The following is a 15,380-nucleotide window of genomic DNA, read 5'->3' on the forward strand; positions in this document are numbered from 1 at the left end:
TGAAATTTAAATAAAAACAGATAGTTTAATACTATATTCAGCTTGAATAATAGATATACGCAAGTATAAATATATACAAAAGGTGACGAAGCGATATGTGTCAATGAAAGTAATGATAAGAGATATTCACAGTATTTGAAATGTTAAAAAAAAAAAATTTGATGCGGTGCATATTTCTGCTACAAAGTACAGTATAATTATTTCGATGGGTTAATATTAATATACATAATTTTAAATAACGATTATAATACAGTGATAAATTGAAAATGTTGAGAGTATGCCAAAATGGTAAAAATGAAGAGACTTGAATGAAGTGAACTTATTCTTCTTCAGAACTTTCAGAACTTACATCATCGTCATCTGATGATTCTTGATCATTACCTATGTTCATCATTCCATTATTAGAAGAAGGTCTGTCAGCATCTTCAAACAATTGTAATTGACTTCTCAATTGTTCTAACTGATCCAAACCAGCACCAGCCGATAACTTCTTCTTTTTCTTATTCAACAAGGACGATGAAGCCTTCTTACCGAACAAAAAGTTGTACAATTTCAATACGGTTCTATCTTCTAATTGATCCATATCTAATTCAACTTCTTCTTCATTACTCAAGTCGACATCATCCTTAATGATTTTAACTAGCGATTGCAATTTCTTATCAGTTAAGTTTGGAACCATTTCACTAACTTGCTTCTTCATTTCGTAAGTAACAGTAGGTTGGTTTGGATGCTCGACCGATGAATTCTTACGAGACTTCGACTTCTTTGATCTCTTACGCTTCCTCTTGGCGTCTCTTTGTTCTCTTAACTTGTCGAGATGTTGTTTTTTCAATTCATCCAATTCTTGCTTCATTCTGATTAATTGATTCTCCAAAAACTGAATGGCGGGAACGCTTGAAAGCATAGATTCATTAATTTCAGGTTCATCATCGTCTTCATCAGAAGAATCATCTAAATCAGAGTTAGCAGGGGTTGGTTGAGGGACAGGACGGTTAACCCATTTTTTATCAAAAATGGATTCCAATCTGTGCCCCATCATATTGACATCAGTACCTTCAGGATTGAAAGCGTAACAATTCTTGAAGACTAGACGAACATCTCTTTCGAATTCGTCACCATTTTCGTACTGATTATTTGCCAATTTAGTTTGAATTGTACCTAAGTCCATTGGTTCTTTGACAACTTCCGCGTAATTTGGGATATTTAATGCTACTGTATCAACAGGGGCTAAAAATGGGAAGTTGTAATTATAATGTTTCTTAGATATCAATTCTTTGACGGTTTGATTGCAGAATCTTAATTCAGCAGCGTATTTCTTCTTTCTTGGTCTGACATCGTACGGCAATTCCTTAGATTTCGGTGGATGAATGGTTCTTTTTGGTCTGTGTGCTGCAACAGAATTCTTCTTATCGCCCGAATCAGCGACTACTGCTCTCCTTCTAGAGTTTGCTGGAACAGTAGCGCCATTGTTTGGTAACACCTTAGGAGGCATGTTCAACATATGCTTTTCGAAATGTGCCTGGACGTTTTTCGCCATCTTGGAAATACCACTTTGCTCACCGTTGAACTTGCAACAGTTAGCCACCATTAAATTAAAATCTTCAACAATGCGACTTGGTTCTTCGTACGCATTAGCATTAATCTTTCTTTCGATGGTGGACAAGTCCATAGGCCTTGGAATGTAATTATAGTAGAAAGGAATGTTTAATTTGACTATGTCCACTGGATGCACAAACGGGCCAGCGTCTCTCAAACGCTTGACCGCTTTGATAACGTTGATAGCAAACTTCGCCTGATGCTTAGGCATGGGATTTGCCGGCAAATTATTCATATCAGGCTCTGGCGCTGGTTTAGGAGCAGGATCCGTAAACACAGGAAGTCCCTTCTGTTGCTGTTGCTGTTGTTCAGGCTGTTCGGACTGCTCACCATGCTCAGCTTGCTCGCCCTGGTCAAATTTCTCACTTTGATCATCCTGTTCATCTTGGTGTCTCTTCTCGTCCAACTTTGGCCTCTTCTCAGCCGGCTCCTGTTCTGGCTCCTCGTCCATTCTGTGTTTTTCCGGACTAGGCGACGGATTGGGTGGCGATAATGGCTTCTCCGGTTCCACATTCTTCTTCTGCTGCTCGAGCTGGCTCGCTCCTTTATCTCCTTGGAAGAAATTGTCCGATGAAGGTGTCTGAACCGGTGTGTTAGTCTCCGGAACTAATTGCGGCTGTTCTGTACCTTCTGACATGGACATATACTATTATTTTGTCTTGCCGATATTGAATGCTTCTAGATAGAATATACTTGCTGGCGGACTGATGCTAGTATTTATTAACGAAATTCACGTGAATGAGTTACCCGATCCTGTAGCGTAACTAACCAAAAGGATTTTACAGGTAGTAGTGTATATTAGTTATAAGGAACACAAAATACACAAAGTGGTCTTAGGGTAAAAAACTTGTAATGTATATAAAAGCTTTCGCGGGGATGGTTTTTTTGAGATCGTGTACCAATCAAAAACTAGGGCTTTTTGTTTTTTTTCTGTCCAATTAAAATTATAATGGCCGCACTTGAAATTCGAACGGGATTCTATCTTTATTTATACTTACAAGAGTTTTCGGCGCAAAAGAAAAATTTTGCAATTAGTCAATCCGCACGACCAAGTTTTTGTTACAATTGTTACTACCAGATTGCCACCGTCGTCTGACTACATTATCAACCACTTTGAGTAGTAGTATTGATAAGCACATGTAGATAGTATATGGCGACTTGCTGGCGTCAGAATATATCCTCGTAGACACTGGGTTTACTTAGACGCCATGAACACGAAAGTCCTATAAAGAGTGACGGTGGCTTCGGAAGAGATTAAGAGTTTACGTGTTAACTACTGTAACGTTTGTAAGCTTTAGATGAGACCGCTGAGAATTTTTGCCAGCAATGGACTAGCTGAAAATGCGGGTAACGGGGCCTTATTGAGAGCTGGCTTAAACCGAAATTGCGTGACATGAATTACCCGTAAAGTCCCGATAGGTTGAGGGAGAGCAAGGAACTCTAAGAAAAGGAGACAAAGCAAGCGCAACGAATGAGAAGCATGAGATTGGCATGATATTACCCGGAGTACAGCCCCAAAACTACAGCGGCAGGCCGTACAGATAAGTAACGCCCGGTATAAGGTTTGGTAGACGCGTACGTGCCTACCAAGCGGCAGATTTACGATGGAAGATGTTGCTGGCTCTTTATAGAAGGGGTGCCAGAGTACATTATTGTCGCAGTAGAGCTTTTAGCAGCTCTGGAAGAGACCTTGTAGGAGATGTACTGTGGAAATGGTATGATGACGAGTGTATGGCGTAGTACATTGCGATATCTTGGTTGTTTGGAAGAAAGTATTTTGAGGGGTTATCATTAGAATGTGGGAAGTGTTTGTGGTTGGTATTGACAATCGTTTGAGTGAGATTTATGTGTAGATGCGCGAGTGTAAGGTTTGAAACTGGCAGTTATGGCTCGAAATAGTTAATATTTGCTGGATGCTGGCTAGTGGTATATGTGGGTGACGCCTCAGGGGTGACCATGTAAAAGATCCCCTTGAGCTTATCTGCTACAGTAGTTCATTATGCAAGTGACGGCGCACTACGGTTTTCAGAATCATATATACAAGGTGTACTATTATTTATACACGACTATAAATCACAAATGGATAGAGAGCAAATCGTTAGCTGAAAACCCCTTGTTACACGTTGGACATCTTCTTAATCTGGCTGCTAAACGTTCTTGGGTGCATCCCAGACAGAAGACGTGTCCACACACCGTTATGGCTGTGTCCTTCCAGTTTTTGGAACAAACAGAGCATTTTGCAATCGAACGAAGTGCTTCTAGCTGCCTTTCATCCTCCTGCAAGATTGATGAAGTATTATTGGTTTTGTATTTCTTCAACAAGCTTTCGGTCGACTTTAGTTTATGCTCAAGTTTTCCCATCATTAAATTCTTTTCATTTAGTTCCTGTGTGAAGCTTGTATTTTCTTGGACCTTATCACTATATTTATCCTTCATGCCCGACAATTCTTTTTCTAAGCTAGCTTTTCTAACATCGATCGCCCTTAATGATTCCTGTAATTTGGAGTTTTCTTGAAGAGCTGATTGTCTGATTATTTTAAAGTCATTATTCGATTTGGTCAAGATCTCTATTTTGTCCAAATAGCTCTTTTCTAAGTCATTTAGTTTGCTAACTAGCTCTTGTGACTTATTTATCTGCGTTTTTAATATTTTATTTTCGGAACTTAACGAGTCTTTTAATCTCATAGACGCAAAGTATTTCTGGTCGGCTTTTGTTTTTTCTATGGTCAACTTTTTAACCATATTTTCTTGGTCAGTAACACTCATTAACTTAGATAGCGAGTTTTCTCTCGTTTCTTGAAATGCTTGCTCTATTTCTTTGATTTCGCTATTTAACATGTTAATCCGTTGAATCAATTCATCCTTCGATAATTCGCTTATCTTACTATTATCACCAGTTTCATGCCTTTCGCTTTCCAAGGCATTAATTCTTTCATTCAAGACCTTATTCAATTTATTTAATTCATCATTAGTAGTTTGATTTTCAAAATCAGCTTTCAAGATTGTTTGTTTAGATAGTAACTCATCTCTGGCAGTTCGAATTCTGACCAAATCGTTTTCGCTTTTCTGTAATTGTTGTTTTAGAGTTTCATTTTCCTCCCTTAATTCCTTGTCAAGTAAGTGCTTCACATTGGTTTGCTTATTTTCTAACTCATTTAACTTATTTACAGTTGTGTCATTAATTTTTTGCAAATTATTTACGCTTTCGTTCAATTGTTTGTTATGTGCTGCCAATTCTTGATACGAAACGGAATTAATCAAGTCGTTTTCATTCAAGTTCTCTAGTTTATCAGATAACTGTAAATTCTCCTTTACTACTTTATCATAGTTTGTATTGATCTGATTCATCAGTTCCTTTAATAACCTATTATCGCTTTTCAACTCTTCTATTTCTGAACTTATCCTTTCAAACTCTTCATTGTCTACCGAATTCTCATTTTTCACCGTTGTGTCCTTATTTACCTCAGATTTTACTGTCTCGGAAGCTTCTTCTTTCACATCCGATCCGTTGGTTAGACTTTCGTCAATTCTCTGAAGAGTCTTCGAGCTTCTTCTATCATTATCTTTTACCAATGTTAACAACTGCGCTTGTAAGTCTTCCACCTTGCTTTCAAATTGGGATTTCAACTTGCTTAATGTATTATTTTCTGATTTTAGAGTGGCCACCTCTGCATTTAAAACTTCTATCTTCTCTAACACGTCACTTTTATCAATGTTTGAGAGTTTGGAATTTTCAATTATAGGACTTAATATAGTCAATAACTGTGCTCGTCTCTTTTCCAATAACGCATCTAGATCCCCTATTGGTACATTAGTCAATTGAATCAATATTGTTTCGTTCAACTCAACGTTCAGTTCCTTCTTTACACCAAAGAGGTTAATAATCAGTTCGTACCACGAATCTAATACGTTAATTTTTCGTTCATTAGATTCATAATTCAGCTTAATATCATTTAAGTCTCTCGTTAAAAGTGTACATTTCTGTTTATAACTTCTCATTTGCCTCCAAATAGCTTCCTTCTTAAAGTACACAACATCTTTCTGTGTTAAAGGCCCATCTTCGCTCAACACATCTAATGGTTTGTGTTTCTTAATTTCAGAATTATCGCTATCTTCGTGGAGTCTCTTTTTATCATTGTCGTGGTCCATATCGCTGACAACGTCAAATTAATCTCAAGAACTATATGAAGCAATCTATTGGCCCTCAAACTTCCCTTAGTAGCACTAGAAATTACTTAGTTACAGATGCTTAAAGTTAGTAGGAACTGCAATATTGATAGAATTGACAAATACATATAAGCTATGCGACGACTATTTTTTTTGTCCAGCCATTTTTGACAATCAACACACGACCTTTAATTTCATTATCATAGTATGGAATGCCAGTTCATGTTTGCTGTAATACATGTACCCAAAGACGTTGTCTGTGTCCCACGTCTCCTTAAGATTCAAATCAGAATACTCGAAGGGGTTTGTAGTTGATGAAAAATAGGAACATCACGCACATATATAAGACATAGAAAGTCAATCGAGTGTACATGCTAATATTAACTTAGCATTAACGTTCAGGAATAACAACCATTATCTTCTTAAGTGTAATACTCCTGTAATTAAGAATGTGTTCACAATTTAATAAATATTGCTATTCGTAGGAAAAGATAATTTGTTAATATAAATATGCTCCAGTTCTCAAAATGAGAGAACTGATTCAGAAACTACGAAATTTGCAAAATCTCTGATTCTTTAAATTTATTACAGAATAACCTCTAGGATGAAGTTTCTTGTCTCAATTGTGTTCCTTGTAAGCTTTTTTCTACAACTTGAAAAAGGACTAGGCTACAAGGAGTATTTATTCAAGAATTGTGAAACTTCTGGGTTCTGTCATAGAAATAGACACTTTGCTAATGGTATTAAAGAAAATCCTAATTATAAATCAAGATATGCAATAGATCCACAGTCTATACATTTTGAGTCTGAAGATTTCATAGTAAGTGGGAACATTTTAAAGGAGGTCGCAGGAATTGATGAGGACATCGTATTACCATTCGAGTTATCATTGTTGGATAAGAACAATATAAGAATCAAGGTAGACGAAGAGCAAAGAAAGAATATTAAGTTGAGCAATAAGCTTGTTAATGTTAACAGATATAATGAAACACCTAATTGGTCGTTTCGGTCTCTGAATTTGTCTTACGAAAGTAAATCTGGCACTAAGTATAGCCAACATAAAAATAAGTTGGTGATCGACTACGGGACTAAAGTGCAATATAGAGCAGAAGTTTTATACAACCCATTTAAGGTGGTAATTTATCGTGGAGAAGAAGTCCAAGTTATACTTAATGACAGAAATTTCTTGAACTATGAACATTGGAGACCTAAATCAGCGAACGCAGCACATTTGTCAAACGAAGAAACAGACTTCAACATGTTCCATGACGATTTCCATGATGCCAGATACGATAGAATACCGTTAGGCCCAGAGTCCATTGGATTGGATTTTACATTGAAAGGTTTCAGGCATGTTTATGGGATTCCAGAGCATGCAGATGATTTTAATTTGAAGGATACAACCGACTCTGATTTGCCTTATAGACTATTTAATGTTGATATTTTCGAATATGAGACAAACTCGAAGATGCCAATGTATGGCTCGATTCCTTTTTTAATGGGACTGAAGCCGGGGGTATCTGTCGGATTATTTTGGATTAATAGTGCTGATACCTACGTGGACATAGATAAAAGTTCTTCTGATAAGGACACAAAAACTCATTGGATTTCAGAAAACGGTATACTAGATGTAATGATTATGATTGCAGAAAACCCATGGGAAATAAATGAAAGTTATGGTGCTATTACTGGTTACGTTCAGTTACCACAGTTATTTGCATTAGGTTATCACCAATGTAGATGGAATTACAACGACGAAAAAGATGTACTCGAAATTAATTCATTATTCGATAAGCATCAGATACCATACGATGTTATTTGGTTGGATGTTGAATATGCAGACGCAAAGAAGTATTTTACGTGGCAATCTGAGAAGTTTCCAGACCCAGAAAGAATGCTAGCAGAGTTAGATCACACTGGTAGAAATTTGGTGATTATTATAGACCCACATTTAAAGACTGACTATCACATAAGTGACCACGTAGAAAAGGAGGGAATTAGCATTAATGACCCAAGCAACAACACATTTCATGGTCAATGTTGGCCAGGAGAATCCGTTTGGATTGATACGATGAATCCTAATTCGCAATCATTTTGGGATAGGCAACATGAATATTCTACAGAGAATGAATTTATGGGGAAACTATCTACAAACATACACATTTGGAATGATATGAACGAACCATCAGTTTTCGATGGTATCGAAACCACATCACCAAGAGACAATATTCATTATGGCAACTGGGAACATAGGTCGGTTCATAATGTATTTGGCTTAACATTCCACGAAGCAACGTATAATTCTATGATTAAGAGGTTATCTACAACTGGTAGACAAAGACCTTTTATATTAACTAGATCATACTTTGCAGGTTCTCAGAGAACAGCAGCAATGTGGTCGGGAGATAATATGTCTAAATGGGAATATTTAAAGATTTCTATTCCAATGCTTCTAACTTCTGGGGTTGCGGGTATGCCTTTCGGAGGTGCTGATGTTGGTGGATTTTTCGGAGATCCTGCTAAAGATTTGTTAACAAGATGGTATCAGACTGGTATCTGGTACCCATTCTTTAGGGCACATGCTCATATTGACTCTAGGAGAAGAGAACCTTGGATTGCGGGTGATCCGTACACCTCAATAATGAGAGATGCAATTAGATTACGCTATTCATTGTTACCAATTTTCTACACCAGTTTTTATGAATCAAGTATTAGCGGCTACCCAGTATTGAAACCATTATTTTACGAAACACCAGATAATTTAGAAAGTTATGATATAGAAGACCAATTTTTCTTAGGTGATTCAGGTTTATTAGTTAAACCAATCACAGAGGAAGATGCAAATAATGTTGATATTTACTTACCAGATGATGAAGTTTACTATGATTATACCAGTGGTAATATTTCGAATACAGTTCAAAAGTTTACAGGACCTGGCTTCATTTCTAAACCCATCGAGTTATCAGATATACCAATTTTATTGAAAGGTGGCTCCATTATTGCAAAGAAAGATAGATACCGGAGATCATCCAAGTTAATGGCCCATGATCCATATACCTTAACTGTTGCATTAAACAATTCAGGTAAAGCTAGTGGGAGCTTGTATATTGATGATGGAGAAACCTTTAATTATGAACAAGGTGAATATGCGAACGTCTATTTTACAGCAACAAATAACTCAATCAAGGGAAAAATTATAGGCCACGACGGATTTATCAAAAGCTTAGATGACATCTTCATTGAAAAGATTGTTGTATTGAGTGTTAAGGAATTAAGCTCAATCAGAATTCAGCAAAGTGGTTCTCAATGGGAGAGTAATTCCAGAAGTTTAGACGGTAACTTAATCATTGAAAACCCAAAATTGAAGTTGAGTTCTGAATGGACTATAAAAATTGATGACACTAAATTTACTGAATCAAATATTAAAACCCCATCTAAAAATTCAAAAGAAAGTTCTAAGTTAGAAAGTTCTAAGTTAGACAGAAATTCAACTTCATTTTCTTTATCTTCAACAACAATTATTTTCACCACTATAATAGCTTTAGTCATCGGCATCATTTTCTATAAATTGAGAAGTGGCGCCCGTGTTTAATAGATCTTTCAAAAAGTATTCTCTTAGTTTGGTAGACATTTTACTTAATTTAGCCCAATTAATAAAATTATTACAGCTTAGGCATTTTCCTTGTAAAGGCGTAAGATAATTAACAGTATCTCCAAGTTTTTCTTCTGAATCTGTTTTATTTGAAAGTTCGTCACCCTTTTCCAAAAAATGTAATCCTAAGCACGATAGGTGATAGAGTTTCCGACAATTTTCATGATAGCAAATAGCAAGTAAAGGCATATTCCCTTCACGTAGATACGCATCGACATCAAGCTTACTACTAAACGATACTTCACTTTCGGACTGATAATCAATAGTTTCATTACAAATAAAACACGGTTGATTATCGAAGAATAGGATTTTCTTAGACGATTCGAAATATATACGCTCGGACTCCTTTTGACGAGACAAACTAAATCCCGAGCTTTCATCATTATTATCCCTCAGAAAGTAGTCCTCGAACCTTGTGACATTCACTTGGACATTATCTGTCACATTTACACCAAACTTATTTATACACCAAGCCGAATGAACTTCCGGATCAAACAAAAGAACCTTCAACCCCATTCTACTGAAAAACAGCGACCCCAACAATAACCGTATATTTCCTAGTTTATGGTGTAGTGTATTTCCACTATTTCTCTTATGTGTGATTCTAAGTTCCAGTTTTATATGTCTAGTTTGATAAGGATGCTGCAACGCATGTTCAAACTGCAATGCAACATTTTTGGATGGAAAATTATATACTAGACAAATCATTTCCCAAGGTCTAAACCCACTCTTCTTTGTTCTATAAGCTCCCCCATTTTTCAACTCTCCATTATGTTGTCGTAACCTTCTCTGTGGATTTGGGGTTGATCCAATGTAAAATGACTTTGGCTTTGGAACAGATCTCAAGAGATAAACCCCATAAAAATCCGGATGAACATGTAAACCACACCTTGTCTTCCTCTTAGTATCATATTCTTCATTATCATCCATTAAACCTGTGACTACCGAACTCAATTAGCGATTTATCTTCTCATTCTACTATTCTTGAACTGTATTTTTCGCAATGTAATGACTTTGTTTAATTGGTAAACGATAATCCATATGCGTTGAGTGAGTTTGTGTAACAAATGTGATTTTAGTGTGAAGTATCTAATTGATAGATTAATTAACGAATATCAGTACTAGACCATTACTGACATTTAAATCAGAGATTGAAGAGGGAGTTATTATTCTGGTACAGTCAGTATAAGTTTTAAGTTAGTAAAGCTTGTTTTATAATTTTAAGTGTATTACATCAAAGGAATCAACTGAATAATACCGAGCGAATAAAGGCCAGGTTGTATAAATATTATCAGACGAAGCAACATTATTTGATACCACGAGATTTTATCATTATAAATAATACGAAATCATAATGGCTAATCGTCGCATACCCAAGAGTGAAGATTCGCTTAGCAATTTACCCTCTACTGCAAGTTCTAACCAAAGTGGGTCGAATGACTTTGTTAAGAAGTTATTCCAGATGTTACAGGAAGATACGTACAAGGATGTGGTCAAATGGACATCGAGCGGAGATTCGTTTGTTGTGATAAATACCACCGAATTCACCAAGGAAATATTACCCAGACATTTCAAACACAGCAATTTTGCTAGTTTCGTGAGGCAGTTGAACAAATATGACTTCCATAAGGTGAAAATACCCAACGAAGAAAAGCAAAGCTATGAGTACGGGGAAGATGCGTGGGAGTTTAAACATCCTGATTTTAGAATCAACGATCGCGAGTCTTTGGAGAACATCAAACGTAAGAGTTCAAAGAAATCAACGCAGAATTATAATCCCAACGTGGCTAATAGTGGGTCGAGTGTGGATTCGTTCGGCTATCAGAATTTAAAAGATGAGATGGATAACCTTAGACTGGAAAACAAATCCTTGAAACAAGATATTAGTGTTTTGCATACCAAATATAAAACTTTAGTTGAGAACATTGTTTCATTGAAGAGTTTCGATGAGAAATACTACAGATCAATGAGTGTATTAATCAATTGTCTTGTTCAAGCAGGAATCAAGATGCCACCGTTGGACTTTCCAAATCCAAATGCATTATATCCTCAAAAGCCCAATGTTGCTGCTCATCAACACTCACACTCACATTCAAATTCGAGTTCGTTGCCTCAACTATCTCCACCTCTCTTAAGTCCAAATGGAGGCACTGGACAACAAGGTGGGATTGGTGTACCATTAGGCAGTGGCTTGCCGGCTCAAAGATTCGACCACAATACAATTTCCCAAGCTCACACTTTACAGCACCAAACACCGCTACAAACGATACATTCCCAGCCAAATAATCAACAATCAACTAAGCAGACACCTCCTACTAATGACAATCTTAACTCTAAACCACAGTCGCCTCATTTAATGGGAGAGTCAACTAGTGGGTCTCCATTAGTCGGCAATCTGGGTTTAGATGCAGCTAGCACAACTGCCCCAGTGAATTCTCGAACATCTTCTATATCAACAAATCGTGTACCGCAACCGGCCAATGGTGCATCAACAGATCAACCACAAGTAACAACAACCAATTTGACCAATCCAAAGTTTCACGTACTATTGGTCGAGGATGATAATGTTTGTATTCAGCTATGTCGTAAATTTTTGGTCAAGTATGGATGCCAAGTGACAATTGCCACCGATGGATTGAACGCTATTTCCACAGTAGAACACACAAAGTATGATCTTGTTCTTATGGATATTGTTATGCCAAACTTGGATGGTGCCACTGCTACGAGTGTAATTAGATCATTTGATACAAAAACTCCGATAATCGCAATGACTGGTAATATTGAAGATAATGATTTAGTGACATATTTGCAGAATGGTATGTCTGATATTTTGGCCAAGCCATTTACTAAGGATGACTTGTATTCAATCTTGAGCAAGCATTTGTTAACGAGTACGGATAGCGCAAGTGTCACTACTGATGAACCCAGTGAAACAATGAGCAGCTTACAAGGCCCTGCTCAGCAGACATTAGTATTGCCACAAGAAGTGCAACAGCAAGATAGCAACGGAGAGCCTATGCCAGAGCCACACAGTAAAAAACCACGACTAATATAGGTAACTATGGGGCGAATCGGACTACATGAGTATTTAAGTAGCTTATCAAACCACTAATTGAGAGAAGAAATTAATTTAAATGACGAAAAAGCTAATTGATACTACCTAAATTAATAGAGAAATATATTTCCCTAACGAGATATATGTCGTAGTAGAATAATATTTTGATTTGTATTAATATATAATTTATCTTATTCTTGATTTTTTGCGAATGTAGTATTCCGTATTATATGGTGGAATGCAATATCTGAAAACGAACTACCCCAGACGCCTTGGACATTTTCTATCCTTGCAAGTTCGGCAGTTTTGAAATAACAGTTAGCATAGTCGTATTCAATTTCAGGTTCTTTAAAAACCGGCTTCTTATTTCTGTTTTTCTTTTTCTTCAGCGTAACGGATATGAAATCATCACTCTCTTTTGGTGCAATTTTGGTATTTTCAAGCACCTTTATTAATAATGAAATCGTTCTATATGTATCGTGTATCTTCTTTTTTGTTAATCTGTCAGTGTGTGATATTATATCGTTAGCCAATAAAAATGATGGCTTGGAGTCGTTAAGCACTTGCTCTGTGAGTTCCAAAGATGCATGAGGAAGGAAATATAACGTTTTTAGGCCAACAAACGTATCCTTCTCTGATATTTTAAAATTCGTTACATTCGTTAGAAATTGGTTGTCAAGTTCATTGAAAACTGGGTCGTATAACGAAACATTTGACGGATTGACATCAAAATCTCGGCATACCTGAGTCAAAAATGCCAATTGGTATAATGCAGCATTACTGTCAGACGGAGAACCTAATGCTAAACATCGTATGTGTGTAATGGAGCGGTATTGTAGTATCTTGATCGTTTCTTTGAAGAGGGTTGACTCTGCCATAATACTCTCATATTTGGAAAGTTTCAATTTTAATCGTTCCATCTGGCCCCTATCTAACTGGCAAGTTAGATCTCCAGTCACAGACTTGTTTTCGCCCAGTTTAAATCCTCTAGCTACCATCTAGTTAACATTTCATGGAACCCAAATTATGTCATAAGTGCTTAATTGCAAAATTTACCTGGAGATGAGAGCTATATGCAGTATAATCATACTATTTCCCCTAAACAATTGCCTAAAACTCTATATGTATCTAAATAGTTGTAATAATATTTCCACTAGAAGACCTGCTACTATACGTTCTGCATTCAGCCTTTTATTGCAATTAGCGGAGGACTTATTAATTAATTCAATATACAAAGACGGTTTTTGTGACTTATCGTGGAAATTTTTCAGTCAGGGTGAGAAAAAAAAAAATTCATCGAGATCATCTTAGGTTAGAGAGTATTCTTTGATAGAATCCTTAAGGTTATTAACGCTATAAAGCTATAGAAAGGATATTCCACGTATCCCCGATACACATATTGACAGGAATCACTGTTATTATCAATCAATTATTTGTTTAATTTGTAAAGTTGACTTCGTTAGCAAAGCTAATTGCACCACAGCTCATTGGCACGCCAGTAGAAGTTTTATCAACGCTAGAAAATCCAGAAGCAATGCGTAAGTGTAAGGTTTTCGTGGGTTCATCGCACCCTGAATTAGGTAAACTAGTTTGTGATCGGTTAGGAGTGGAACCAGCTCCATGTACATTGAAAAAATTTTCCAATGGGGAGACTTCGGTTCAAATTGGAGTGTCAATTAGAGACGAAGATGTTTACATTATTCAGTCGGGATCGCCGCAAATTAACGATCATATAATGGAATTGTTGATTCTTATTTCGGCTTGTCGTGGAGGTTCTGCCTCCAAGATTACGGCGGTGATTCCCCAGTTCCCATACTCAAAACAATCTAAGATGAAAAAGCACAGAGGTGCCATAACAGCTAGGATGTTGGCCAACTTATTGATAATGGCTGGTGCAGATCATGTTGTGTCAATGGACTTACACGCTTCACAAATGCAAGGTTTTTTTACTAAACCCGTCGACAATTTGTTTGGTGCTCCAACTTTAGCCAGGTGGATTCGTCATAATATTTCTGACTGGGCAAATGCTGTTGTCGTTTCCAAAAACCCGGGTGGTACCAAAAGAGTTACTGCCTTAGCTGATTCGTTGAAAATCAATTTTGCTATGATTCACACGGATCGTCGTCGTACCAAGGATGGATATGTTTCAAAAAACAAAAAGGCATTGAAGACCTCGAAACCAGTTCGTGTCCAAGGCATTGACGAAGATGAAGAAGAAGATAACATAGTATCAGAAATGCAAACTGCTAGAATAGTTCAAGGCCATGTTGTTGATGACGACTATCCAGTTCCACAAACCCCAATTACCAACGGTATTGCACATGATAATCTTGAAACAGCTTCCATTATCGACAGCGATGCTTTGGGAGGCTCTTACGATGCTACTAACAGTGACGACGATGATGAACCTACATCAATGAACCTAGAAAAATTAATCACCTTAGTTGGTGATGTTAATAATAAAGTGGCAATTATACTAGACGATATGATTGATAAGCCGAATTCGTTTATTGCAGCTGCTGAACACTTGAGATTGAATTGCGGCGCCAAGGCTGTTTACGTTGTTGGTACCCACGGTGTTTTCAGTGATAAATGCTTAGAAACATTAAATGATTCAGATTGTATTGACAAAATAGTGGTCACCAATACTTACCCAATCGGAAACGAAAGAATCCAGAAGAATGAAAAATTATCTGTCATTGATGTATCCCCTATTTTCGCTGAATGTATCAGAAGAGACCATTTCGGTGAATCAATTTCAGTTTTGTTTGACTCATTAGCTGCCATTGAATGATTCATTCGTCACAACTAAAATATGAAAACTTCTCGATACTTACCTTTTATTTACTAACGTTTATTTTTGGTTTTCTATATAATTTATAAAGGTTTAGCCTTGTGTCTGTTGTCTCT

General features: G+C 36.7%; 7 protein-coding genes across 7 annotated transcripts; 3 read left to right on the plus strand and 4 right to left on the minus strand. All coding sequences in view use genetic code 12, as the record gives it.

Moving 5' to 3' along the window:
• Positions 1-319: 319 nt before the first annotated feature.
• On the minus strand, positions 320-2,239 carry DEHA2B07964g (DEHA2B07964p; the record flags this gene model as incomplete). The annotated part of the gene is made up of 1 exon (XM_457302.1): positions 320-2,239. The coding sequence occupies one exon, from the start codon at positions 2,237-2,239 to the stop codon at positions 320-322; it is 1,920 nt and encodes a 639-aa protein (XP_457302.1).
• Positions 2,240-3,669: 1,430 nt separating this feature from the next.
• DEHA2B07986g (DEHA2B07986p) lies at positions 3,670-5,745 on the minus strand (the record flags this gene model as incomplete). Its single annotated transcript, XM_457303.1, has 1 exon — positions 3,670-5,745. The coding sequence occupies one exon, from the start codon at positions 5,743-5,745 to the stop codon at positions 3,670-3,672; it is 2,076 nt and encodes a 691-aa protein (XP_457303.2).
• Positions 5,746-6,367: 622 nt separating this feature from the next.
• Positions 6,368-9,355, plus strand: DEHA2B08008g (DEHA2B08008p; the record flags this gene model as incomplete). The annotated part of the gene is made up of 1 exon (XM_457304.1): positions 6,368-9,355. One exon carries the CDS (start codon positions 6,368-6,370, stop codon positions 9,353-9,355), a length of 2,988 nt encoding a protein of 995 aa, XP_457304.2.
• Positions 9,305-10,345, minus strand: DEHA2B08030g (DEHA2B08030p; the record flags this gene model as incomplete). The annotated part of the gene is made up of 1 exon (XM_457305.1): positions 9,305-10,345. The coding sequence occupies one exon, from the start codon at positions 10,343-10,345 to the stop codon at positions 9,305-9,307; it is 1,041 nt and encodes a 346-aa protein (XP_457305.2).
• A 424-nt stretch (positions 10,346-10,769) lies between these two features.
• On the plus strand, positions 10,770-12,470 carry DEHA2B08052g (DEHA2B08052p; the record flags this gene model as incomplete). The annotated part of the gene is made up of 1 exon (XM_457306.1): positions 10,770-12,470. One exon carries the CDS (start codon positions 10,770-10,772, stop codon positions 12,468-12,470), a length of 1,701 nt encoding a protein of 566 aa, XP_457306.2.
• Positions 12,471-12,661: 191 nt separating this feature from the next.
• Positions 12,662-13,468, minus strand: DEHA2B08074g (DEHA2B08074p; the record flags this gene model as incomplete). Its single annotated transcript, XM_457307.1, has 1 exon — positions 12,662-13,468. The coding sequence occupies one exon, from the start codon at positions 13,466-13,468 to the stop codon at positions 12,662-12,664; it is 807 nt and encodes a 268-aa protein (XP_457307.2).
• Positions 13,469-14,004: 536 nt separating this feature from the next.
• DEHA2B08096g (DEHA2B08096p) lies at positions 14,005-15,264 on the plus strand (the record flags this gene model as incomplete). Its single annotated transcript, XM_457308.1, has 1 exon — positions 14,005-15,264. One exon carries the CDS (start codon positions 14,005-14,007, stop codon positions 15,262-15,264), a length of 1,260 nt encoding a protein of 419 aa, XP_457308.1.
• Positions 15,265-15,380: the final 116 nt, after the last annotated feature.

This window comes from Debaryomyces hansenii, assembly GCF_000006445.2.
Source record: "Debaryomyces hansenii CBS767 chromosome B complete sequence".
NCBI classification, from domain to species: Eukaryota; Fungi; Ascomycota; class Pichiomycetes; order Serinales; family Debaryomycetaceae; genus Debaryomyces; species Debaryomyces hansenii.